Raw genomic sequence first — 25,035 nt, forward strand, 5'->3', positions numbered from 1 at the left:
CACAGGATTTTGCGCAGATCGTCATCGATCCCGTGATCGATTTAGAATCAGCTATTCTTGAGCACCGGCAAGTCGGGTTGCCAGAGCTCAATTCTTTTTTTTTTCTTCCGATGTATGCCACCCTCTTCACCCCCTCGCCGTATACGTCTGTTCACTTGGTTCTTTGCAAGACCTCTTGGTGTACTGGGCTTAGTGCCCGCTGCTGCCTTCGCGGCTTAAATGAGGCTTCTCGCTTTCGAGTGCACTCGTGATAAATAGAAGGCTTAGCGCCTTCTCTTCTTTGTACTACATCCTAGGCTAATAAGAGGCTTAGCGCCGTCGGTTTGCCTTGTCGGCAAATGAGAGGCTTAACGCCCTCGGTCTGCATCTTTGAATGATAAGGGACCCAGCGTCCTTAAATACCTTCTCGAGCAATAAGAGGCTTTGTGCCCTCAAATGCCTTAGCGGCTGACAAGAGGCTTCGTGCCTCATAATGACTTTGCAGCTCATGGCGAATTTTTTGGTGACTAGTTGATGTTTTAATCGGCAACTCACAATGAGTTTAGTGCTCTCATTGCCTTTTTCGGCTTACCAGGGGCTTAGGAATGGGTCCTATCCTCCCGATGTTCCCACTGCCTCATGTTTGGGGTATGTTCCGATCTCCAAGGGGTCGAATGCCCTTGCGAGGCATCATATATCCTTTTTTTTGACAGTTGGCCCTTTAGAGCTCCACCTCTCAATGACCAAGCCTTCCACCGGGAAGTCAGCTAGTGGTAAACCTCCTCTAGAAGTACCCAGCCTCCACAAACCGGCCGAGCCGAGCACCGTGGACGAATTCGCAAAGGCAGTCGAGACTGCCGAGTCGAACAAGTCTCCCGAAGACGGGGGAACTGGGGATAAATCTCAGGAGAGGAACTCGTCGAGTGTGATGGGTAATACAAACAGTTCCCCGAGGTGCTTCCTAGGCAAGCTTTTGCTCAGGCGAGTGTGGAGGAGACGAGGATGTCGATGCTAAGACCCAAACAAAGAAGGGCAAGAAATCCAGGCTGATGGCCGCTGTCGAGAAGGCGAACCGTCGCGCCGGTGTGGTGTCGGTGGAGGTACCCCCTACCAACGAGGCATCCGATGTTGGCGAGACCGCCGCTGCCATCGAGGAGATTCAGCCCCCTAAGTCGAATCTTGAGCCCGAGACAGACGGCGACTCGTCTGGTACAGCAGACATGGCCAAGAAGTTTAAGTCTTTTATCAATATGATTATCGATGAGTCCAGCAACCGGAAGAGCCACGGGAGCTCTGCTGAGAATGGCGCCGTCAAGATATCCAAGGCATTGAGAGATGCTGGCATCGGTAATGCCTATGACACGGCTCTGTTCAGCCAAAAGGCTCTTGAGTGGTGTATCGAAGACCAGTCTTATCTGTTATCTGGCCCCATCGAGAGCTTCGTTGATGATGACGATGTGGGAGGTCCTCTCACTCTATCCAAGCTCACGAGACAGCTATTAGCCTGGGCCACTATTGGTTCTATCGTTGGAGTGAAATGGGGACTTCTTTTCTCCCACTTCAATCATGTGCTCCGCGCGGTGGAGTTCAAAAACCCCCCTAACATCCAGAGCGGGGGGCACTAGCTTGGCCATTTCGTATGATAAAGCAGTGAGGTCTAAGCTTTTGAAGGAGCTTCTGGCCCAGAACTCTACCGTGGAGATCTGCTGTGAAAGCATGAAGAACATGGACTCTACCGACCTGCTGATGCTCGCCGCTTCCCAAGCCGACTCTGGCGGAAAGGGAAAAGGGAAAGGACGAGATCCTCTGTCGAGTGGGAAAGGCAAGGGTCGTCAGAATGTGAAGAGATCCTGGTGGTCTACCAATTGGCATGATGACGACTGGTGGCACTGGCCTAAGAAGGCCAAAGACAACTCGACGGCTGAGCCTGGACGAGTTTCGTCTAAACCAACAGAGAAGAAGGTAGGCTAGTCGACGACTAGTAGTCGTGCGAATAGTATTGTACCAGCCTGATACCATCACTCTTTCCTCTTTTTCTCGACGCTACAAGTTGTCGTACAACCTCGTCAGATCATCAATATTAAGAATCTTGTGTTTCAGTTGGGAGGTCCCACCACGGCTCTCACTACACGACACTCTGTTGACGATCACATGAAGCTCGTCGACCAAGCACAATCGGTCAGCTCGCGCGAGGACATCGATAGAGAGCAGTCCCTCGTGGTATTAGCCAAGAAGGACCTTTGTGATATAGTTACGACGAGTCCTTCGCCGGATCCGGAATCGACGCCTGGAGAAAATGACGGGACAAAGAGAGCTCCAGTCTGTTACTTTATTCCTCGCCTTAGCAGAGTCGGCTGCGGGTGTCAGCCCAAGGGCACGAGATCACCATCGTTACAAAACGAGCTGTCTGATCTCTCCCTCTCTGACCACTTGGCCACTTCCATCAACCTCTCGAACCCGCTATGTACCAGCCCTGGGCTCCCGGACTCTCTTAGGGCCAGCATGGTTTGTCATAAAAGACTCGGCGTGGACGGCGTGTTAAAGGGCAGGGTAGCAGCTAGATCTTACTGGGAGAATCGCGCGGCTGAGCTCGAGCAAGAGAGACTTCGATGGAGGCAACAGATGCACCCGAATGTTAGGCGGATCGCAGGTCATCTGCATCTACCACTATTTCAAGAAATGTTGAAGGAGTCAGACTATCCAGACTGGTCTATCGCTTCAGAACTCCGTGATGGGCTAACACTCGTCGGCGAGTTTCGTACACCCGATGGCACGTTCAGAGTGCGTACAGGGCAGAAACGCGGTCGACGCGTGGATTTGAACGACTTACTCAAGGAGGGTCCTGACAACGCAAGGATCTTGGCGAATCAGATCGAGTCGTCGGACTCAGAATTCGACCAGGTTCTCTGGGATAGCGCTATCCAGGAGGCGGCCGACGGGACCATGATAGGCCCACTCGACCCGGCCGATTTGTCAACGGTTTTCCCCGAGGGATTCGTCTGTAGTCGGAGGTTTGGTGTGGCACAAGTAGATAAACTACGGCCGTGCGACGACTTCCGTCGCTCCCAAATAAATGCGACCATGAAGTTCCACAATAGAGTGTCCTTGCCGTCTCCGGAGTCGACGATCGCGACGGCTCGGGAGTATGTGCGTCTGACTGGTGAGAGCGATGTTCTATGGTGGAAGACAGACCACGCCGCCGCCTATAGGCAAGTGCCCTGTGCGCCAGATTCCTACAAAGTTTCACTAGTTCTTCTAAAGGATCCATCCGATGGTGTGGTGGAGGCTTTCTACCATGTTGCGCAGCCTTTCGGGGCGTCGAGCTCAGTGGTGAATTATTGCCGCGTTAGCCAGGCCCTAGCTCATATTGGCAGGGTTTGCTTAGCGATACCGCTACTAAACTTTCTGGATGATTACTTCAGCTGTGAAGGGTCTAAGACTGCACAATCGGCATATGACAGTTGGGTTTGGTTACATTTGATCATTGGTTTTATCCTGAAGATGCCCAAGTGTGTAGAGCCCTGCTCTTCTCTACCTATACTCGGCGTTCTACTGACGGTGAGACAGTCGGATGTCATCTTATCTCTCCCTCCGGACAAGCGAGAAAAGTTGCTCGCAAAGGTCGACGATGCTCTGCTCACTGGTGCGCTCTCGAGCACCACCGCTTACAAGCTCATCGGCACTCTTACCTTCGCCAGTGCGACCCTGCCAACAAGCGCCACAAGACCATACTTGAGACAACTACTCAATTTCCTTCATCATATAGAGTCGTCAGGATATGGGAGATGCTGGGATAGTATTATTGATGCTCTCAAGGCATTGAGGGCTCTATTCGGTAATGCCACGAATAATAGGCCTATCTCCCTCTCTGCGGAGACCCTAGCTCCAATACATCGAAAAGCGAGTCTCTACTCCGACGCCACAGATGAGGCTGGCATAGGGGGAGTGGTGTATGCGCCAGATTTCACAACTCCGCTATACTTCTCTGATAGAGCGCCTGAGGATGCAATAGCCTCCTTTCTGCCGAGAAAGACACAGATTAACGCGCTGGAAATGTATGCAGCCGTAGTCACTCTCAGCTCATTCGGCAAGTACGTTAAAGATCGATGGGTGATATTCTTCGTGGATAACGCCGCAGTAGAGTATGGCCTGGTGAGAGGGCATTCGCGCCACTCAGATCTCAACAGTCTCATCACCCGCTTCTGGGAGCTATGCGCCTCTCTGAACCTCAAGCTATGGATTGCTCGTGTACCCTCACTATCGAACCCAGCTGACGCCCCCAGCCGGCGCGAATTTTCGTCCTTAGTTTCTTTTTCAAGAAAAAGGCCGGTCTTCCCGGACATGGCAACAGCGATGTGATTCGTATGCATGCATTTTACTCTGTTTCCGTCATACCGCATGATGTTTTTTGTTGATAATTGGGGGTGACTGCCGAGGGAATACACATTGGGAATGGACATACAGCCTCTCCTCAGGGTGATATCAGCGCTTTAATGTTACATCTTCGGCACGTCCAGCGACAAGGAGATATAATGCTCATACCGGCTTGTCTTTTGTTGATCGAAGCAGGCTTCTTGACATGGGAACAAGCCCGACTAGGGTTCGATCGCTCGGTACTTCCAGAAGTTCTCGACCATGGTCTGAGAGTGATCTTAGATGTAGCGCTATTCGGTGGTGAGCGTGCTCAGTTCAGGGGAAGAATTTGGGAAACCATTATCGGGGCTTCAATACAAGCCAATAGAGAAGCCTCTGCAGGCACGCCTTCGAGCCTGACAGGCCTGAAACCTAGCCAAGTTCCCAGACATCTAATCGAGAGAGCCAACTCGGTCGGCCCGAGCTCGGTCATGGAAGGACTCAAGCGCAACGCGAACAACCTCAGATTCAGATCAATCAGTGACAGGTCCATAGCCCAGTACGCATCAGGATTCAGGTGCTACCTACGTTTTGCCGAGTGTGTTGCGTCACTTGAGGCCGTTGATCCTCCTGACCCGATCATCCCGGCCAAGAGCGAGAGAGTCTCTCTGTGGCTCTCGACGTTTAGCAACGCTGGGACTGCGAATACGTACCTATCTCATCTCCGCAAATGGCATAGTTGGTAGGGTCTAGATCTCGCCTGGGACACAGTTGCAGTCAAGCAATGTATTAAAGGGCTCTCCGCCGTGAGATCGACGAATACAAGACCGAGAACGAGGATCGATTTCACCCTCCTCCGCTCTCTGGTGAAGGCCGCTATCGATAGGGCATGGATTGATGAAGCTTTGGCAATGATAGTGGCATATTTTTTCCTATTACGGGTCCCTTCCGAGCTTCTCACGGCCAAGATTACTCAAGTAGAGCTGACAGAAACCTGCGCGCGTCTGGTTCTTCCGCAGAGGAATAATCTACCCTCTGGTGACGTACTGACTCGAAGCTGCACCTGCGATAAGGACTCGCTCACATGTCCAGTTGAAGCTCTGAAAATTCTCGTGGTCCGTCGAAGAACGGAAAAAACGCGCCCCGGAGGTAAAAGCCTGGTCCCCTTGTCATATAGATCTTTCTTATCCGCCGTGAGGTTTCTGCTCAAAGACGTTGGAATCCACGAAAGTCACGAGTTTGGTACCCACAGTTTCCGACGGGGTCATGCTCATGACCTGGCGGTTTCCGGTACTACTTTCCAGGACATCTGCCGACTGGGTTCGTGGAGGAGCGAGGTTCCGGCAAGAGTATACATTGACACAGCCCAACTGCAAAGTATGGCATGTCACAGTGCTCTGCCGATGATAGATGATAGCGAGTCAGAGATTAGTGACAGAGACTGAGGATGATTTTTTTTTCTTCTTTTTCTTTCTTCCGTTATTAGTTTGTCGTTCTGTTCTGTTCGTGTGACTTGTGACTCTGAAGTTGAGTTCGAGGAGTCTACAAACAGCGAGGGGAGAGAGTGTCTGAAAAGCCATCGAGGTGACGCGCAGCTATCGAATCCGTTTGGCCAATCCCGTCGTACACATTGGGAAATAGCCACGAAGGTCTTTGGCCAATACCACCACACATTGGGAAGTCAATTGGCTCAAAGGCTTCTGGCATAACAAGTCCGAGGACGTACGCTACGCAGACTTGGACTTGTTCGATGCTGCGCACAGTGTTTCCAGTGCATGAACCCGAAAAACCTCTATACAGGCTTCGAGAATCCCGCTGTGAGTGCACCATTGGACCCAAGTCTATCAAGGTGCAACCAGCAAAAGGGTCGGTCATCGACTCATATCAGCCTTCAGGGCTTGGATTCTAAGCCAGACCCGCGATAAATCCCGACTCCAGTGTTCGGGCTGCGGGTTTAGAGGTTTGAGGTTTAGTGCTTGGTGCATTACTATCACCTCTCGGCTTCTCTCACTCTCTTCCCACGGTTCACGAGATCCGAGCGTTTGGTAGATGTGCATTTTAAGTTAGTTAAGGGCCTGGCAGCGCCAGCGCTTGACACGTTAAAATGCAGAGATACATGAGCGAGGATTCGAACCTGCGCACAGGATTTTGCGCAGATCGTCATCGATCCCGTGATCGATTTAGAATCAGCTATTCTTGAGCACCGGCAAGTCGGGTTGCCAGAGCTCAATTCTTTTTTCCCTTGCCCATCCCGCCCGGAAGTCAATTGGCTCAAAGGCTTCTGGCATAACAAGTCCGAGGACGTACGCTACGCAGACTTGGACTTGTTCGATGCTGCGCACAGTGTTTCCAGTGCATGAACCCGAAAAACCTCTATACAGGCTTCGAGAATCCCGCTGTGAGTGCACCATTGGACCCAAGTCTATCAAGGTGCAACCAGCAAAAGGGTCGGTCATCGACTCATATCAGCCTTCAGGGCTTGGATTCTAAGCCAGACCCGCGATAAATCCCGACTCCAGTGTTCGGGCTGCGGGTTTAGAGGTTTGAGGTTTAGTGCTTGGTGCATTACTATCACCTCTCGGCTTCTCTCACTCTCTTCCCACGGTTCACGAGATCCGAGCGTTTGGTAGATGTGCATTTTAAGAGAAAACTCAGTGATTCTGTTGTGTTGCCTAAGGAATCTGCACGGTTCGCGGGGGTGAACTTTTCGCTCACCCTGATATATCAGTAACCGTTCCGAATATGACCGTTCCGACTCAACATGTGATGTATCATGATGATAACTGTACCCTGTTGAAATTCAGCTCAAAACTCGTTGAGGAGAATCACAGATTCTTTGAATTTGCCTAAGAAAGAAATACGCTCCTTCGTATAGAACACGTAGAGAGTAGGACAGAGAATGCAACTCACCAATGTCACATGCCCTCTCGAACTGCCAACTCCCTACCTTTATCGGTCCTAATATAATGGCATTGCTAATCCACAATAGTCAGTTTGAACCACTACAATGACGCAACACTTTGATAGGACTAACGTGAGTGTACCACAGAACATGCTCTGTCAACCCATAACTACACTCGCTAACGATCGAGCCACCCGTCGTTGAATCGACTCGCATTCACCCGATGCCTGCAAAGCTCATACTGACGACAACGTCAACAGCCACGCCCACCTGACACTTCTCATCGTTGCATAGTAGGAAGGTTTCCTGTAGGTTATCATCCCTATACGGCGACAGGAGCAGGGAACAACACTGCACTTGCTGAGAGCTCAACAGTGGCCTTTCTGAACTCATGATTGCTGACCTACATCCTTTTCTGGCGATCCAGACTGGTCCCCACATACCAACTGAAATCAGCAGCACGCATGCACAGCGGCTTCCATGAGCATCTTACCTCCTCCTCCTCAGCAGTAGCATACCGAAACGGCAACAGAGCATTACTTAGTAAAAACTCGGCTATTCGCCTTTGGCATGAAATGCCTCTCTCAGCCAGAGGGTTCTAAATCATCACCATAACAATTCCATCGGACCACATGAGCCTCCTACTTTCGGACAGTTCCCATCCGTACACAGTATGTAAGTGCTGATGATAGTATCTTCCCCCTTGCCGCACCCCTCAGGGGCAATCATCACCGAGCAACAGCAGATCGCCGACTGACCACGCCCTGCTTCCTGGCGCGACGCCATAGCACTGCTCCTATGAGTCTTCCTTCGACGTCGTCTCACCGACGTGGGACGGGAGATTTTCGATGATTTCGTTTGCTCCTTCGCCAGATGCCTCCATCGTTCGAGTTTATCCGGTTGTGGTGACACGGCTTCATTAACTCCAGTTTTAACTTTAATTCCACTTTGGCATTTCGCAGTAGATTTTCCCAATACCACCGCGCGCCTGCAAACGACTATCGGCTCAAATTCGTTCTTCTCCACAGCATGGACTCTATCGTCTGCCCATTTTCTTCTTATTAACAACCTCAGACAGATCGAGCACCACGACCGCCGACGCTTTCTACTATCACTACTGCAACAAGCTCCCATCAGCAGGCGGTTAGCATTAACACTATGCCAACTCTACTGCGATGAACGCATAAGCCCTACCAGAACCAAACAGTATAATTCGGGTTAGTAAAAGAATTAATATTCGTGATTATCAATCGCTACTGTCAACATAGTATTTTCAATATGACAATCGACGTGGTCACCACCTTTTGAGATGACGCTGATGATAAGTGAAATAATATTGGGCTTTAACTCACTTCACAACAGGAAGTGTTTGGGCACTCTCTGTGGTATACAAAACCACCCAGATCAGACGAAATTACGATTCTTGAACAACACGGGTGCCACCAAAGTCCATGCGAACAGCGCCAGCATCGTCCATAGTGCGGTAACTTGAATCCAATAGTCCAATTCACGAGATGCCGACCGGCCCTCAGCTGGTGTGAGAGGATCGCTGATCCACTTAGTGCTCAGTACTGTCAAATACATTGCTCCTGTCAGATGCACTATATTGAGGAACCTGAAAGGCAGATGAAATTCCGAGTGATAATTTATAGTTTTGAACCTTACAGAACTTGCCACCACGACACAGTAGTGGATTCCTCATTATCCCCACTGCCCGTCGCTGTCGTCGGGCGCGTCGCTCCGCCATTTTCAATATCCTTATTGTTGCCCGAACTCTCAGTAGCAGCAGTAGCACCGACATCAATGTTGGCAAGCTGAGACACCGCGTCGTTAGTACCTGACAATTCAGAACCAACCCTGGGGTAACTTGAGATCTCATTCACTTCTATCATAGCGATAACCGTTAGAGTATTCCTGGTCCTTTCAACGAAATAAGTCCATGCTACCGCTTACCGCTACTACTACTACTACTACTACTACTACTACTACTACTACTACTACTACTACTACTACTACTGCTACTACCCTCAGCCTTAGCATCACGTTTTTCCTGTTGGACTGTCGCTACCGCAACATCGTCAACATTAGCCTCATCTTGGCGTACCAATATCGGGTTAGCAACTCTTGTCGACATGTATATGAACACCACCGATGCCACTATATACCCAATGACCTGTCGTGCCGCGTTCGGCGAGGCCTCGTATGCATAGTTGGACAGCGAAGAGCAGTACGCTAGCCACGTCACATACATTGCCACAACACCACTCGGTAGTAGCGCCCCCTGAGGTGACAAGACTACTTACCAACACAGTCATCAACCTTACCGCTTTCGCCCATTCCGTCCAGGAGAAAATTACGAGAATTATGGTAATTATAAACGTAATAGACAAGACCGCATTTAGTGTAGCCGATCCACCAGTGAGTGTGAACATCCAAATAAACGCAGCGATAAACCACAAGTAGAATACCACCGAAATGGTCGTGAGCGCGATATACCTGTCAAGCTAAATAGCTCTATTACGACTACTATTACTACTATATCACCATTTTCGTCCAGCTTTCTCGTTGAGCATATCTCCCCTTTGATCCTCGACCGCATTAGCCACCCACAGGTCATTCCAGGAGTATCCGAAATCCAACAACACGACCAACTGCAGGACTATGAAGATGAATAGAATGCCGGTGTAGACGTCAATGAGAGTGTTGAAGAAGGAGTTCGGCACGAACATAAGGATGAAGCCCAGACCAGGCACTAGCAGGAACTTCAATATCCACCTGTGAACAAAAAATCGATAAAAACCTAGCGGAGCGACGCAGTTGATCATGAACACTATGCGAGCGATATACAGTATTGTTGTGAATTGATCAAGACGTGAACATGGGGTAATAAGACTATAGATCGTATGAACTCCCCGCTACTACAACTACACAGTGTCGACCCAAAAAGAGGTCTACTCCCATGATTTTTAACCGATTTTACAGTCGGATGAGAAGCGATGAAATTATGCATTCATGTAGATCTCAAGAAGAGCATATGACAACTATGGAAAGTCTGTACGAACTTACCAGGCGCCAGTGACTGCCATGCCCACAGTAGACCCCAACAGGCTGAATATGCACTGAATGAGGAATACTATAACCGCACCTGTGCCAAAGCGGTAACCGAGTTGATCTCTGTAGCACTGCTCTATAGCATCCACTTGATCTGGCGACAGACCAGAGGCTCCTGGGTTACCACCTGATCAGCGACGTGTGAGCTACATTGAATGATGACGTTAATATTACAGTTGTTTATTCCGGGTACACCATTGAGCCAGGATGCAGGGTTAGTAGTACGAAACACCAACATCAACACTACTGCTAATACTTGCAGGAGGAACGCCAACCCTTTAACGATCTGAGTAGAGAATACTCACGATTAATACCATTATTGGTATCAACAATAGTATTGACCTCGTAGATTGCAACAGTGCTACAACTAGTAGTAATATCACTAGTACTACAGTATCACCAATACTATAATACTAATAGGGCTGTACTACTAGTAGGGATAATTCACTATTCCGATTACTTGACCAACGCTACTACTGATATAATACAACACCTTGTGATCACCAAGACCCCTTCCTCCGCCTCTACTACTACCTTTATAGAGTCCGTATTACCACTAGTACCAACACAACAGCAACAAGCTGCAGCGATACCTGTGATAGCGCAACAACCCATCTTATTGTAATAACCTTAGCACTCACGATGTTCGGTGATAGCCCAACAACAACAACCTCCGTACTAGTGAGTGAAACTTAGTAATGATATAAAGCATGTTTTGTAAACTAGACGTTGATCATGAACATGATAATCATCTCAGAATCACGATAGAGATCAGACCAACACACCATTGCATTTTCTAATGTCACCATCGACAACCCAGGAGTAAACCAGTTATAAAAGGAGTGGTTACCATGAGTAATGCGACACATTGGGAGGGGGTTTTCATCATCATCACTCTGCAGAAGCACTCCTAGTATCACACTCCTTTCCTTGAAGACCAGAATGACCAGCCTCCTGCGGGCTCATAAACAGCCTTTTCATACACTAAGACACTCCTCGTCCTGTTTCGGGTGAGTCTACTGTCATCGCACTACATATTAAACCCATATCGATTTCCTATCGTACCCTGGCTCACCTCTTCCCAAAACGACAGATCCCTTCTCAGCTCGCTGTGCTCATGGGAATAGTTGTGCTACTCTACACACGAGGAAAACCAAATACTCCGCGAAAGCTAAGCAGCCGATTGCTGAACAACTACCGTTGACTCTGCTCGAGATGCAATACTAGGCCATTCGATAAGATACTCCTTGATACCATCCGCACCGCACTCCGAAGATTTCTACCACTCCCTCTGCATAGGATACCAAACCAAAGCCCACTGACGACAACCAGTAGAGTATCGAATTATAGCCGCTGTAGGGGATGGACAGTGGAGGGACCCTCCATCACGCCTTAGGCAGCATAGACACGCTGCGCCCACTGGTAGATGTCTTTAGTCTCGCTCGCCGATATTGCATGTAACCGTCGGCAGCATGCTGTAGTCATATGACACAAGAAACGGGACTCTTATGCGACTATGGCTACTCCTACTTGCGTTCACCCCACTCCTGGGAGGTAACTCGTCACGGTAGAGACACACGGAGTGGCCAGATTGACCAGAGTCCCCTACAGTACACTAGAGACATCACAGTCCCTTCCTCCACCATTTCCCCTAGTATCGCCCCCCTGGAGTATCCACCATCGTAATCGGTACCCTCCACTTCAGTATTACCAATTTCCTCTTCCACCAGTGAAACAACAACTACATTATCATTATTCCAGAGTGTCCAGTGGTCGACTGGTAAATTCAATTCCATAAGATACCTCTATACTAGTAGATTCACCCCGTCGGACGATATCTATAAGTAGGAATCCCTCATAATGTTCAGGGGCCGTATGCGGACTCTGATGCAACAGGTGAGAAAGAGTTTTTACTCAGATGAACAACATCAAAAGGTGAATACTAACCCCCGACTCCCTGATTTTCCAGGCTAGAGCGAGAAATCTAGGTCACAGCGTGAGTTGAATAATGCTCTCCCCGAATTCGGGTAAATCGATCAGCCGGGCGCACGCGTATTCTTCGGCGTGTAGTATATATTCGACAACCTATGGTAGCGTATACGATTGAGGTTGATTGATGGCCGATAATGTCGAAGGTGCAGCGACTGGACGATGATACTGCTGATGTTAAAACTGCTCTGAAGCGGATGTCTCGCAAACAGCGAAGGGAAGCCCTACGGAAACAGCGAGAGGGGGCGAAAGCCAAGGGAGATGAAGTCGTCCATTGTAGTAGGGGTAGACAACCGTATAGGTGGATAAACATCAAGTATCAATAGAGACTGTTGGGGAGCTTATAAGGGCGGCAGATACTTCAAATTTGGAGCAAGTCGTGAGAAGTTCACACTACTGATCGGTAGTAACGTGAATTAGATAGTCGAAATGACCACAGCATACGGGCACATGGCCCTATATACATATGCATATGGTGATACTTGTATTTCGATATAGGGATCAAGCTTCAATCTAAGAATATAAGTAGCTTAGGTTTGAAAGTGGTTATCAGAAGGACTCGAAAGGGCTGTTTTAGGTGACTTTTGGGTAGCAGCAAAACACCGGTATTGCAAATTCCAGCCCGCAAAAGGCTCAACTAAGTGCAGTGTGAGGTGATTCCATCGGGACTGTTGTTGACTAGGATGTAGGTCCATCAAGATGATGCTGAGGGCGATAAGAAGCGAATCCCATGCCCGATCGATCCAAATCATACAGTGTGAGAAATGCACGACTTAGGTGATAGTGAAAGATATAGAGTAGGTACGAGCGGAACCTCGAGAAGCATATCGCTGTGTGCAGTAAAACGAAGGATAACGACTTCATTAAAAGACAACCACTTTACGATGAGGGATGTAATGATAACAGAATAATAACGGCATGCGGTGAGGATTACTATCTAGATAATATACCCGAGGGAAAGAGGCCAGACCCTACACTAGATGGTGTTTCTATTACCAATGGTGATAATGAGGATGAGGACGCTGTAGTAGAGGAATGGTTGAAAAAGCTAAGCACTGCAGTATGAATAGTACAGCGACTTGATGATCTCCAATACTCTTAGTAGGTGAGAAAGTTATCAGATGAGCTCAGGAAGGATAGCACTACTGAGAGAATCGATATTGAAGGTAAAAGAGAGTTACTTACTCCTGCGGTCAAAGTTGATGTCCAGGTGAGGCCATCAGTTGTGAAGATGATCCGTCGAATGTGACCACTCGAGTGAGTGAGAGTATAGTGTCCAATGCTGTAGCAGATAAGCACGACATACAGAACGGCAGATTGTTGAGGATTATGGAGAAAGAGGGCATGTTGAGTAGTTGTGATGATGGTGTAATATAGTGCTCTTCCCTGTGGTGTGTATTCTGTCTGTAGATACCGCTCTTCATTGAGTATGGTTGTGGTAAAGGCGGGCTTTCACGTTGGGTTATGGAGTATCGAAAACAACAACAAGAAGGAGAAGTTAATGGAGCTTCGAAACCTTGGTAGTAGTAGGAGGAGGGAGCAGTCAACAATTTGTAGTTTCCGAGGTTTGCACATCAGCATAATGATTAACTGAATAAGGCTAGTTCACTAGTACCAGTAAAACGGCGTTGGGGAGCACTCCACGGGGATCATCGGAGTGAGAGGTATGGAGTATACCCCTCCCTGGTTACGCACGTTATATACTCCGATGAGTATCTCCATGCACATCTTGCATGAACCGTTGGGTTGAGTACCTATCCCCCATCAACTTTATTGGCATCCACTGTGGGCAGAAAGCAGCTTATCCAACTCTACTTCACTCACTTACGAGTGTTTCACATTAGTGACATGCGGAACGGTGCATGCCGGATATGCATGAAGATATTCATCCGAATATACAGGGTGGCCGAGAAAAAAGGGCCTCCTTCCCGTAATTTCTCAATTATGTAATATCAGACAGGTTTCGCCACCATTTTGAAGCGCTCGACGAGCTCTTTCCAATGGTGGTCGATTTACTTTCATACTCTCGACACTCGCTGAGTACGATACTTACTGATACGATACCGAAACGAAAAAACGTGTATGGAGGGAAGTCCTGGCATAATCGATTTTCCAGTATTTGCGTCTATCCATGGTTCAGCTTCCTGCAGTGTTCGCAGAGATGGAATAGGCGCCCCAACCAGGTTTACCGTACCACAGCCAATTGATGAAACATCTTTTCCTATCGTTAAGTTGGTCGCGCGGTGGCATAGGTGCCCCAACCAGGTTTACCGTACCAAAGCCAAATGATGAAACATCGTTGCATATCGTTGAGTTGGACCGACGATGGCATAGGCGCCCCAACCAGGTTTACCGTACCAAAGCCAAATGATGAAACATCGTTGCATATCGCTAAGTTGGACCCACGATGGCATAGGCGCCCCAACCAGGTTTACCGTACCAAAGCCAAATGATGAAACATCGTTGCATATCGCTAAGTTGGACCCACGATGGCATAGGCGCCCCAACCAGGTTTACCGTACCAAAGCCAAATGATGAAACATCGTTGCATATCGCTAAGTTGGACCCACGATGGCATAGGCGCCCCAACCAGGTTTACCGTACCAAAGCCAAATGATGAAACATCGTTGCATATCGCTAAGTTGGACCCACGATGGCATAGGCGCCCCAACCAGGTTTACCGTACCAAAGCCAAATGATGAAACATCGTTGCATATCGCTAAGTTGGACCCACGATGGCATAGGCGCCCCAACCAGGTTTACCGTACCAAAGCCAAATGATGAAACATCGTTGCATATCGCTAAGTTGGACCGACGATGGCATAGGCGCCCCAACCAGGTTTACCTTACCAAAGCCAAATGATGAAACATCGTTGCATATCGCTAAGTTGGACCCACGATGGCATAGGCGCCCCAACCAGGTTTACCGTACCAAAGCCAAATGATGAAACATCGTTGCATATCGCTAAGTTGGACCCACGATGGCATAGGCGCCCCAACCAGGTTTACCGTACCAAAGCCAAATGATGAAACATCGTTGCATATCGCTAAGTTGGACCCACGATGGCATAGGCGCCCCAACCAGGTTTACCGTACCAAAGCCAAATGATGAAACATCGTTGCATATCGCTAAGTTGGACCCACGATGGCATAGGCGCCCCAACCAGGTTTACCGTACCAAAGCCAAATGATGAAATATCGTTGCATATCGCTAAGTTGGTTTATCGATCGACGGGAACACTCCAGAAATGGAATCTGCCATCGCTGTTCCCTATGTACGGCTTTCTCCATATCGTCATACCTTGTCGAATATAAAGAGTAACTGGAATTTATTCAACTATCATTGGAGAGAGCTCGTCGAAATCTTCGCAATGGTATCTGAGTTTGTCCGATATTCGCATGCGCTGGGAAACCCCGTGGGGTGGGCCTTTTTTCGATCACCCTGTATAACGTGTGCAACCAGGCAAAGGGGATCCTCTAGGTGTTAGTCCCCATCGGAAGGAATGTTGTTTCTATTCTGGTAGATATGTGTTGTACATGTGCTTATCGTCTCTTTAGGACCTTCCTATTAGTCGATAGAGAAGCTCGACGTAATAAACAGGAAAACCGTAGAGACCTTACCAACAACACTTCAACGTCATCAATGGTCATGAGACTGAGAATGGATATCGCTGATTTAAATCTTACTGACTTGTTCGTTGCTGAGAAGCGAGATCAGAAACAGCAACAACAGGAGGACGCGACAGTATCTTCTACAGCTCATATTGGTTATGATGAGAGACTCGAAAATCTATGGGCTAGGTAGTAGTCATGATTCGGACCTCATTTGTATCCTACCATTTGGACATGAAGATACCATTCGATCCGATCCCAACCTGAGTGGCCGCCCAAGACGACCTGTTGTATTGCCAAGCACTTGTGTGGTAGTGCTACCGATCTCAGTCTCAGTAGGTTCTCTATACCTACCTGTGGGAGGGACGGCTCATTTCAGGAACGTTACTGTCATTTTCCCGACCATCTGCATTGATAGCAACATGTTGTCATCATCGTTGTGAATACGATATGCTCTGTGGAAAGGAGGTTAGTCGTTGTTTTTAACATTGATAAGCGCGCGCCCCCTTTCATCATGTAGATACTCACTGAGTTACTGCCAGAAGTCTGCGATCCTCAGTCCTTCGCTAAATTGAGGACCATGGCAGGCTGGGCTACTTCTCACGAGCCCTTGTCTAAGGCGAGGCGAGCGAACATATCCCCACAGAAAGCTGAGTGTGGACGATTAGTAAAAATACTAATTGACTTGTGTAGAGTTGCATGGCTGAAGAGAACTATGAAGTAGTTATTCTTACTCTAGATTGCTACTGGTAATTATCATCTTCTGTTTAGGTGCGATAGAGTCTCCTATACGCCTTACGTTGACAGTAATGTTAGTCCAGAAAATCGTTGTATCGCTGCTGTGGGAATTGCGTAAATCCTCAACCCTTCTCTGTGAACATAAACAAACTTCAAGTTTTATAGTAAATGAAAATTGGTTACTGTTGAGATAGAAGTGCAAGCCCGCGATTGACGAACAGGATACCATAGTATGAATCGATATAAGGGGGTAAAGGGAACTTGAGAAAATGTCCCCTTCCAGCTATCGAGGCGCGACGGACATGTTCTAGCATCATCTCTACCAATAATCAACATCATGATGATTGTCTATTAAGTGCTATAGAAATCGATGACATCAACAACGCTTTGATACGACCCAACTACAAAAAATACCAAACCGAGAATAATCATACCCCATGATGTAACTGCTGAATAATCAAACTTAGATCTGCTCACAACTGTAGCAGTAGAATCATTAATCTTAGTGCTATCATTGACTATCTCGACATCCTTAGCTTCTTCAGAAGGACACTCCTCAACGGTGGCTAAGCGGGCTCGGTGGAGTTGCTCAGCATAGAAGCGTGATTTCAGTAGCCTCACACAGAAACCTCCAGGGACGACGTAGACGATATAAGAGCCTGTGACGGAACCAACAAAGTAGAGGACAGTCTGAACGTCTGGGAGGTAGATGGCGACAACCACGCTGAGGATGATGCTTATTATCACAATGAGGGGACCAATCCACCATTGGAAAGGAGTAGTGCGACCTGAGATGCCTCGGATCGTTGCCTTTACAGAAGCACGGATAGGGAAAATATTGAGGGGGTAGGCGGCGAGAACAGCCAAGGCCATCAAGATGAAGGCTATCGTGACAAAGACATCACCGTTGTTGAACTCTTGTGTCATGTTGGTGACGATAGAACCTTCAGTTGCCAAACCGTAGGTTAGGAAACCAAAAATACCAATAGTGAGGTATGTGAAGAAGCATAGTGATACGGAGATGGCCGAGACGATCCTCATTGAAGACTCCTTGCGGGGGATGAGCTCTGAGTAGATTTGAGGGACATTCACTTGACAGACATACGCAAATATATAACCAGAAATGGCACCGATTACGGGACCGAAACCATGGGTAGGTAACCATGTGGTAGTAGGGGTGAGATCGACAGACACTCCACGTTTAATGAAAACGTAAAAGATACAAATAGCTAGAATGAAAATGGACAATACGCCCGCCATGGAAACCCATCGAATGTTGTTAATACGATTGACAAGACATAGAGGTAATAGTATTACAGCGACGATAATCGTGAGGATCGTTCGATTCAGGAAAGGATAGGCATAAGCCGCCTCGGCATGTTCTGGTCCGAAGGCTTTACCGAATACTGGTATGAGGAGATCTGCTACTGTGATGAGGTACGCCACTGCAGTGCCAAAGCAAAAGATGACCATAGCGACTTCGAAAAGATAGCCAGTGAGGTTATTGAAGTATCCTCTAACCAACTCCTCAAAAGTATCCATTTTAGAATGCGTCTGTGCTCTGACAATCATGTTGATTGAGATCATCGACATGATGCCCAAGGCGATGAGAAGTACCACAGAGAGAGGTATACCTGTTGACATCATTGAGCCAGGTAGTGCTAGACTGCCGGCCCCTAGAGTCGCTTTACACAGAGTTACGGCAGATGCTAATAGACCTCCGTCTGGTAAAGGGTTCCAACTTGTCTTAGTCCTCTTAGGAGAAGACTCGGCAGATGAGGTCATTTCGGTCATCAGCAAAAAATAACCCTATGCGAGTTCGTTATATTCACCGATGCACGCATGTACTTCTTAGCACGCATGCACACACGTATACATCTTTTCTCGCATGTCACTATCACATCCTCACCATCCATCGTGATGGTGATGAATCACACTTAGACGCTAATGTCATTACATAACACTAAGAATGACACTGAACGTAGAGGACGTTAATGCAAGGCTTGCCAGCGTCATGAGGAGACAAACAGTAGGTCAACTAAGCACTAGTCGTTCCCTATGTCACCACTGACAAATCGTATTGTGCGACTTCGATCTGCCACAACAATGTTAATATACAAGGACGTCGAAGTACTTACCTTAGTATCATAATCCACATGATATCCCCCATCCGCTGTAGCCCTCTGCAGTGACTTCCTATGGGCCTGGTTCGACATTCGGCGCACATCTATGTGCTTGCGTGCATCCTAAGATCCATATCTAATGTTGACGGTAGTTCGCCAAGGTAGACACGTTACCCTTTCCTCTCCTTTTGAGTCACTCCTCTAAGTCTCCGTGGCTCAGCTACCTCTATAAGCTCATCAGTACTTGTGTTATTCAGTTTGTGGGCTTTACTATCACAATACACTCTTCCGCTGCATCCGCTCGAACACGTTACAGGCGACTTCACGCTCTCTCGCCCATGCAAACTTTATTGATGGCCTTCGTAAATGTCTGCATCCCTCACCAGCATCATCAACTATTCATGAATGCCTCCGTTGCTACCTCTGGGCAACTTCGTGCATCAGACTCTCTCTATGACTATCACAACTAGCAACTCAGCTAACAACACAACTATCATAACTCAGCCGTCGGAACTTGGGATTGTACAGAGGGACTCCCTCATCATCCTGAAACAACCCCTTACAGTGACATCACAATCACTGTGTACAGCAACCCCCTCCGCAAGCAAGGACATCTCGATAACACAGAGGATGAGCCTCCCCCTTCCTCTCGAGCCTTAACTTCAGAAGTATCCTCCTTGTTGTTGAGTACTGAGGCTTCCGATGATGCCCCATACTCCATGCGAACGTGTGAGTCAGTGGTATACCCATTCTCATATGAGAACATGAGGCATTTCTAGTGACGAACTACTACATATGACATAAGTATCTTGGTTACTGTTCCACCAGACTGGACTGAACTCTGCGCCATTAAGATCTCAAAGAATGAAAATCTGAGTGCCTTGTGATCTCTTATATAACGTTAGAGCTCTCAAACCGAGCTGATCGTCGTAAAACTTAGGCTGTTCTGCCATAGGCGAGATCGATAATATTGAAGGCGTCCATGATCAATAACATGCGCATCCCTTGCCCGCATACGCTGTCTTAAGGCGCCTATTCAGAGGGTGGGGCTCCGACAACCTTCAATGCTTAGTGGAGGGCTCAGGAGCGCGGAAACGACAGATCCTGTGGTGAGGAAGGTCGTGTCTTATGATGGACTACACACACCCCTTACCAGTTAGGGTGCCATTGAACTTCTGCTATCATCAAAGCTTCTGTTACGACGCTCAATCATACATCTTGTCAATGGGAGCATCATCGACGTAAGCCTTGCTTATTTCGATTAGTTTTCATGAAGGTGGAGATTGTCAGAAGTATGTTGCGCATGAATGCCACACCATGCAATTCATAGGCATACCCTGCGTAATCTGGGGCCCATTTCACAAGGATTCCTGACCTAAGGCGCCTAAGGTGCCTTTGTGAAAGAGCTTAACCGCAATTAGGGGCAAAAATCGCGTAGCGCCTTACGATTTTCGTGACCAGCCGAGGCTTGTGAAATGGGCCCCTGGTCGCCATGAAAGGCCAGCATGCCGAGATTACTATACAGAGAGGGAGAGTAAAAACGATTCATTGGAATTCTTACACTTTCCTTAGGGAAAGGATTTGAAACTGATAATTAATCCCAATGTGTGATGATGCAGTGCCTCTGATGTGGTATCGAGAAGTGACTAAGTCTAAATGTAGTCTTAGATTCGCCTGTTGTCCCCACATATCGTCTCTGCACAAAACGCAACGCAACAGGGACGTAAGGTTTTGTGCAGTGCAAGAATAGTGACAAGCCCCGAGAAAATAGTGACGAAGTCTGTACGCGTCGTCTAGTTCAAGGCAGCGTCTGTTCCCTTCTTATACGGCTTCAGATCAGGAGGGATAAGCTGGAACCAGTGACTATGATGTCAACTGAGTTATGGTTGCTTCCCTCGTCGTGACCGTATTGGCGTTATAAGTGATCGTACACTCATTTTTGGTTGCCTTTCGGGAATAGCTGTTGTCACTTCAGTGAAAGTTTAGTTTTTCAAAATGGGTAAATCTAAAGGCAATAAGAAAAGGCAGCAAAAGGAAGAGAGCGAGGCTGTGATCTCTGAGGAGGAAGAACATGCTTTGGACGATGTGCAGGGTGTTGAATCTACTATAGGGAATCTTGAGGTTGATGTTGGCAACGGACAGGAGGTGAAGATATGCGGCTGGACAGTGCAAGGAAAGGGTGGGTCATTTAGGTCCCTATTGATGTAGTGGAAGGAGGAGATGCTGAGGAAAAGGCAACCTCACCAGCAGTAGAAAATGAGTAATACCACGCCATCCTCAGTTCGAGTCCTAACCATGCTCCTTAGGGTAATGGATGATAAGGAAGAGGTCGGGCAGCCTAGCCCCATAGAGACGAGTCAGGACGTGGACACAGGTGTACCAACAACCCCAGTCGGTCAGGAGACAATGATAACTCCACAGACGAAGGTAAAGGAATCTTAGGTTCCCGCGAGTAAGATTCAAAACATGTCCAGGTCAACCCCTATTCTCCCCAAGCCTCGACTCCTTCACATCTCAGTAAGGATAATCATATCGTCTATTACAGTAGAGTTATAACTCAGGTACCACCGAGGGTGCGGTGATTAATCGGCCAGCTGAAGGGAAGGAGATCCTCGTCCAGACCCCTTCTACTGCCGCAGTAGAGGCACCTCCTACAGATGATCAAAACCGGTTCAAGTGGAAGGTCTATAACACTGAGTACCTCCAGAGTAGTCTACGGGCATCCTTATCGACGGACTATACTACTCCTAGAACGCCTGGTACTATTCACAGTCCTACGTAATAGTTGTATTGTTGGTTTCAGAAGCTGACACTACTGCTCCAACAGTTGATAATAGGAAATTCGACGACCCCTCTAGAGTGAAGTACCCCCTGCAACAGGTAGAATGCCCTTTGGCACTAGTAGTCTGTGATGGTCACCTCCTCAGCTATTGGGACTAGCTGAGAATCTCCCTGCTGGGGTCAACCCGGCCAAAAGGGAAGCGTAGGTTTGTTAGGTCACTACTGGTGATGATGTGGTTTGGGTAGGTACCTCTCGGAAGAGGACTTTACCACAGTTTTTGGTAAAGATAGTAGAGCCTTTTACGCGTTACCAGTGTGGAAACAGCGGAATGCTAAGAAGACCGCTGGCCTTTTCTAATATCACTTGATTGCTTTCTCTATTATCATCATCAAGTTTGCTCGGGCCTATTTTGCATCCTGTTGTGGGCAACCTTGGATACTGTTTACGACTCTCCTAAGGAGGGAAGATGACACCGATATCATAACTGTACTAGAGGTAGATCGATCGAACTAGGGGGTTGTTGGGTTAGTCGCAGTAGGGGTGAGGTGCTCCAATGAGCGTGACGATGATGAAGGTAAGCAATTCACCCAGTAGATGTGATGGAATTACGGTATCCCGATAGCGGTGAAGCTGAGAACGGCTCTTAGTTTTGTATCACACCTCGTTGGCGTCCGCTCAGTAAGCTGATGAGGCCAGACAGATTCGGTCCCTTGCCCGTATTGCGATGATCATCATCATCATCATCTCGATATACTTATGAATAGAGCATCTGCGAAGTGGTGGATGTAAATGTATTCAACAACATCGGGAAACTTTACATGGAGAGGAGCCTTGGGAGTGCCAGAGTGAGGGGTCCAAACAATGCCTGTAGTATGCACAGCGGAGGTGAGAAGATTTGCTGGAGGTGTGGTATGGTAGTTGTGCACGTGAGATGGGCACTGTTGCCTTGACCCAGGGAACCTCTTAGGGCCCTTGAGAGGCCGGGCACTAGCGACCATACCACTCCTTGGCGGAATCGTCCTGATATATCTTTGGAATCTGAGAGGGATCCATGGAGTATATTAGGGTAGTAGTCACCACCGGCTCATACGGCCAATCCATGACTGATGAATGCTGATAATGGTGATATAGATGTATTACTGGAGGGGGTGTTGTGTTGATGAAGTGGAGGACGTGCGGTATGGGTTGTGATTGTAACAATGGCGAAACGCGAGAAGAAGGGGGTTGTCGAAAAGACCGATTCAAAATCCAGCGGGAATCTCGACAGGCAGTACGAGGAGGCCGAGGCCCTCTGTGACGTGTTCGGCCCGGAGGGAGGCTTCCTATGGCTCAACCGGCCCGACACAGAGGAGGATGGAGAAATGGCGTAGGGCAGGAGGGGGACGAGGAGGGACATTATGGTGGTCGAGTAGATACTCGGTAACAGTTAAAAGTCTGTCTCCATCTACGCCTCTGACTGCGGTGTTCATCATCACCAACCCAGTGGGGTACCCGGGGAATACCAAGGACCTGCCGGAGATCCTTGCAGTGGAGGGAAGTGATGCAGTAGCTAAACGGTTGGGTGAGAAGGAAGAGGAGGAGTAGGGGAAATTGTGGTAGGCTTCTTTGCAGGGGAGTTATCAAAAAAAGCATTGGTAACTGTGGAGTCTGAGCTCAAGGAGGGATATGAGTTTCCTCTCCTAGCGGCACTAGAGGGAGTAAGGCAGCTTTTAACCGAGGTAGTAGTCGGTATTGTATTATAGTGAGGTTGGGCTTGTTAGATTGGAAGTGGTGAAGAGAAGGAGGAGAAAGCAGTAGGAGGGTTGAAGGAAACAACCATTGACGACACTTCAGTTGAAGTGACGACCTCAAGGAAGGAGTAGAGGGGGAATTCGATCGATTCAGGATATTCTCAAGTCGGAGCCAACGGTGCTTGGGAGGAGAATGCTGGGTATTGTCCATATTCGTAATAAGGAGCACATGAAGTACTGCAAGAAGCTGGCCAGTAATGGGAAGTGATGATGGTGTGGTATGGCACTGTACTGCTGCTGCTGCAGATGAATGGAATTTGGGTGGAATGGGCAACCCGAATGCGATCGTCATTGAAGGGGACGAGAGGCTTTGTATTAAGTACACTGATATTATGATTCAGTACCAGCTATACGGGGAGAGTGGAAGAGTAGTCCTGTGATGCCGTAGTTACATTAAGAAGGTCACAGTACGAGGAGAAGAGCAAATACCCGTACCCAAAGGGGAGAAAATGGATGACCTCAGAGCTTTACCAAAACATTTCGAATTCGTCAAAATTGACGAAATGGAGAAAATCGCGAAACTGTAATGGCTTCCCTTCTACTGGTGTTGGGAATCGTTTTCGCTGTAGTTGCCGTGACCACGGTTTGGAAGAACTCTTCCTAACCTATTTGAAGGTTTACGGCGGTAGGCAATCATCTAAGAAGTGATGGAAGTTCCCCCGTTGTGGGGAAGCCACCAGTGACGATATGAACTGCTGTTGTTACTGATGCTTCTACTCCTTCAATCGGCCTAGGTTGAGTTCATTGCAGTGAGGGGGTGGTCGGAGTTGTTCGAGAAGTGAGATGGACAGCGATGATGGTAACTTTATAGCGGCAAGGTGTATACTATTAGCGAGCATATCGAAAAACTATCTACTATCAGTTTCCCTGTTGTGATTAGTTATGTTCCTTCCACCTGAATAGTTGTCGTTGTTGCGTTGATACAGTCGCGGAGATATGGAGGACGAGCAGTCAGTACTTGTTATGGCGAAAACAGTGACTCAACGTAGCATACCAAAAAACACAACAAATAAGATCTCACCAACAGAAACTTCTCTGAAAATTGCCTTGGTGCGATAAGCAATACTCGTAGTTGACCATGCGCATTCTGCTCACAGTGATAGAGCCAGGTATTCGATCACACTCGGAGGGAATGTGATTGTGGCTCAAACAATAAGATTATCGTCACTTAACCGCATGGACTGTGCGGCACGGCTATCGAAAGGATGGGGAGGGCGGAGCTTTGATATCAATTATAAGTTTCCAATTGCATTCACTTGGGAGTGTTTCGCTCCGTAGTTGTTCTAACTTTCCAACACAACAAGGAGTGGCAATAGGTAGGAATAGTACTAATGGACAATAGTGATAATACAATAGTGAATATGAATAAAACTAATAGTAGCCGTCTTGTCTGTAATAACCACTATAAGGAGGCTGAGGAGGAGGAGGGGACGGGGAAGGCCCGCCGCCATATGGTCGGGGATAATATGGTTGTTGTGGTGGAGGCCCTGAGCCGTAAGCATGTGGTTGGGGCGAATCTGACCGAAACGAGATCATCAACTTCTCAGCATTTCCTTCCAACCTACAGTTCATCCCCTCCATCGTCGGGTAACCCCCCGCTTCATAATAGGGAGGTGCTTCCACCACAGGGATCGTACGTAGGGGATGCGGAGCCAT

At 48.1% G+C, this 25,035-nt stretch overlaps 9 protein-coding genes across 9 annotated transcripts; 6 read left to right on the plus strand and 3 right to left on the minus strand.

The window, feature by feature from the left end:
* Window positions 1-718: 718 nt before the first annotated feature.
* Pmar_PMAR021801 (hypothetical protein) lies at window positions 719-1,604 on the plus strand (the record flags this gene model as incomplete). Its single annotated transcript, XM_002772434.1, has 2 exons — window positions 719-911; window positions 961-1,604. 2 exons carry the CDS (start codon window positions 719-721, stop codon window positions 1,602-1,604), a joined length of 837 nt encoding a protein of 278 aa, XP_002772480.1.
* Window positions 1,605-1,695: 91 nt separating this feature from the next.
* On the plus strand, window positions 1,696-1,950 carry Pmar_PMAR021802 (hypothetical protein; the record flags this gene model as incomplete). The annotated part of the gene is made up of 1 exon (XM_002772435.1): window positions 1,696-1,950. One exon carries the CDS (start codon window positions 1,696-1,698, stop codon window positions 1,948-1,950), a length of 255 nt encoding a protein of 84 aa, XP_002772481.1.
* A 6,560-nt stretch (window positions 1,951-8,510) lies between these two features.
* On the minus strand, window positions 8,511-10,960 carry Pmar_PMAR021803 (Serine incorporator, putative; the record flags this gene model as incomplete). The annotated part of the gene is made up of 8 exons (XM_002772436.1): window positions 8,511-8,849; window positions 8,900-9,071; window positions 9,260-9,515; window positions 9,559-9,730; window positions 9,779-10,009; window positions 10,301-10,472; window positions 10,520-10,631; window positions 10,880-10,960. 8 exons carry the CDS (start codon window positions 10,958-10,960, stop codon window positions 8,639-8,641), a joined length of 1,407 nt encoding a protein of 468 aa, XP_002772482.1. The 3' UTR covers window positions 8,511-8,638.
* Window positions 10,961-12,205: 1,245 nt separating this feature from the next.
* Pmar_PMAR021804 (hypothetical protein) lies at window positions 12,206-13,761 on the plus strand (the record flags this gene model as incomplete). The annotated part of the gene is made up of 9 exons (XM_002772437.1): window positions 12,206-12,241; window positions 12,481-12,610; window positions 12,912-12,982; window positions 13,024-13,091; window positions 13,136-13,227; window positions 13,276-13,358; window positions 13,440-13,500; window positions 13,545-13,700; window positions 13,745-13,761. The coding sequence occupies 9 exons, from the start codon at window positions 12,206-12,208 to the stop codon at window positions 13,759-13,761; spliced, it is 714 nt and encodes a 237-aa protein (XP_002772483.1).
* A 2,216-nt stretch (window positions 13,762-15,977) lies between these two features.
* On the plus strand, window positions 15,978-16,139 carry Pmar_PMAR021805 (hypothetical protein; the record flags this gene model as incomplete). Its single annotated transcript, XM_002772438.1, has 1 exon — window positions 15,978-16,139. The coding sequence occupies one exon, from the start codon at window positions 15,978-15,980 to the stop codon at window positions 16,137-16,139; it is 162 nt and encodes a 53-aa protein (XP_002772484.1).
* Window positions 16,140-16,870: 731 nt separating this feature from the next.
* Pmar_PMAR021806 (10 transmembrane domain, possible aa transporter, putative) lies at window positions 16,871-18,469 on the minus strand (the record flags this gene model as incomplete). The annotated part of the gene is made up of 1 exon (XM_002772439.1): window positions 16,871-18,469. One exon carries the CDS (start codon window positions 18,467-18,469, stop codon window positions 17,036-17,038), a length of 1,434 nt encoding a protein of 477 aa, XP_002772485.1. The 3' UTR covers window positions 16,871-17,035.
* Window positions 18,470-18,647: 178 nt separating this feature from the next.
* Pmar_PMAR021807 (hypothetical protein) lies at window positions 18,648-18,900 on the minus strand (the record flags this gene model as incomplete). The annotated part of the gene is made up of 2 exons (XM_002772440.1): window positions 18,648-18,722; window positions 18,823-18,900. 2 exons carry the CDS (start codon window positions 18,898-18,900, stop codon window positions 18,648-18,650), a joined length of 153 nt encoding a protein of 50 aa, XP_002772486.1.
* Window positions 18,901-20,802: 1,902 nt separating this feature from the next.
* Pmar_PMAR021808 (villin, putative) lies at window positions 20,803-21,946 on the plus strand (the record flags this gene model as incomplete). Its single annotated transcript, XM_002772441.1, has 8 exons — window positions 20,803-20,952; window positions 21,000-21,067; window positions 21,114-21,234; window positions 21,282-21,324; window positions 21,369-21,566; window positions 21,611-21,687; window positions 21,735-21,790; window positions 21,835-21,946. The coding sequence occupies 8 exons, from the start codon at window positions 20,803-20,805 to the stop codon at window positions 21,944-21,946; spliced, it is 825 nt and encodes a 274-aa protein (XP_002772487.1).
* Window positions 21,947-22,788: 842 nt separating this feature from the next.
* Pmar_PMAR021809 (hypothetical protein) lies at window positions 22,789-24,027 on the plus strand (the record flags this gene model as incomplete). The annotated part of the gene is made up of 8 exons (XM_002772442.1): window positions 22,789-22,955; window positions 23,002-23,150; window positions 23,201-23,307; window positions 23,350-23,427; window positions 23,474-23,573; window positions 23,626-23,719; window positions 23,768-23,902; window positions 23,949-24,027. 8 exons carry the CDS (start codon window positions 22,789-22,791, stop codon window positions 24,025-24,027), a joined length of 909 nt encoding a protein of 302 aa, XP_002772488.1.
* Between the last annotated feature and the right edge of the window lie 1,008 nt (window positions 24,028-25,035).

The sequence above is a fragment of the Perkinsus marinus genome (assembly GCF_000006405.1).
Source record: "Perkinsus marinus ATCC 50983 genomic scaffold scf_1104296961124, whole genome shotgun sequence".
Classification (NCBI taxonomy): domain Eukaryota; phylum Perkinsozoa; order Perkinsida; family Perkinsidae; genus Perkinsus; species Perkinsus marinus.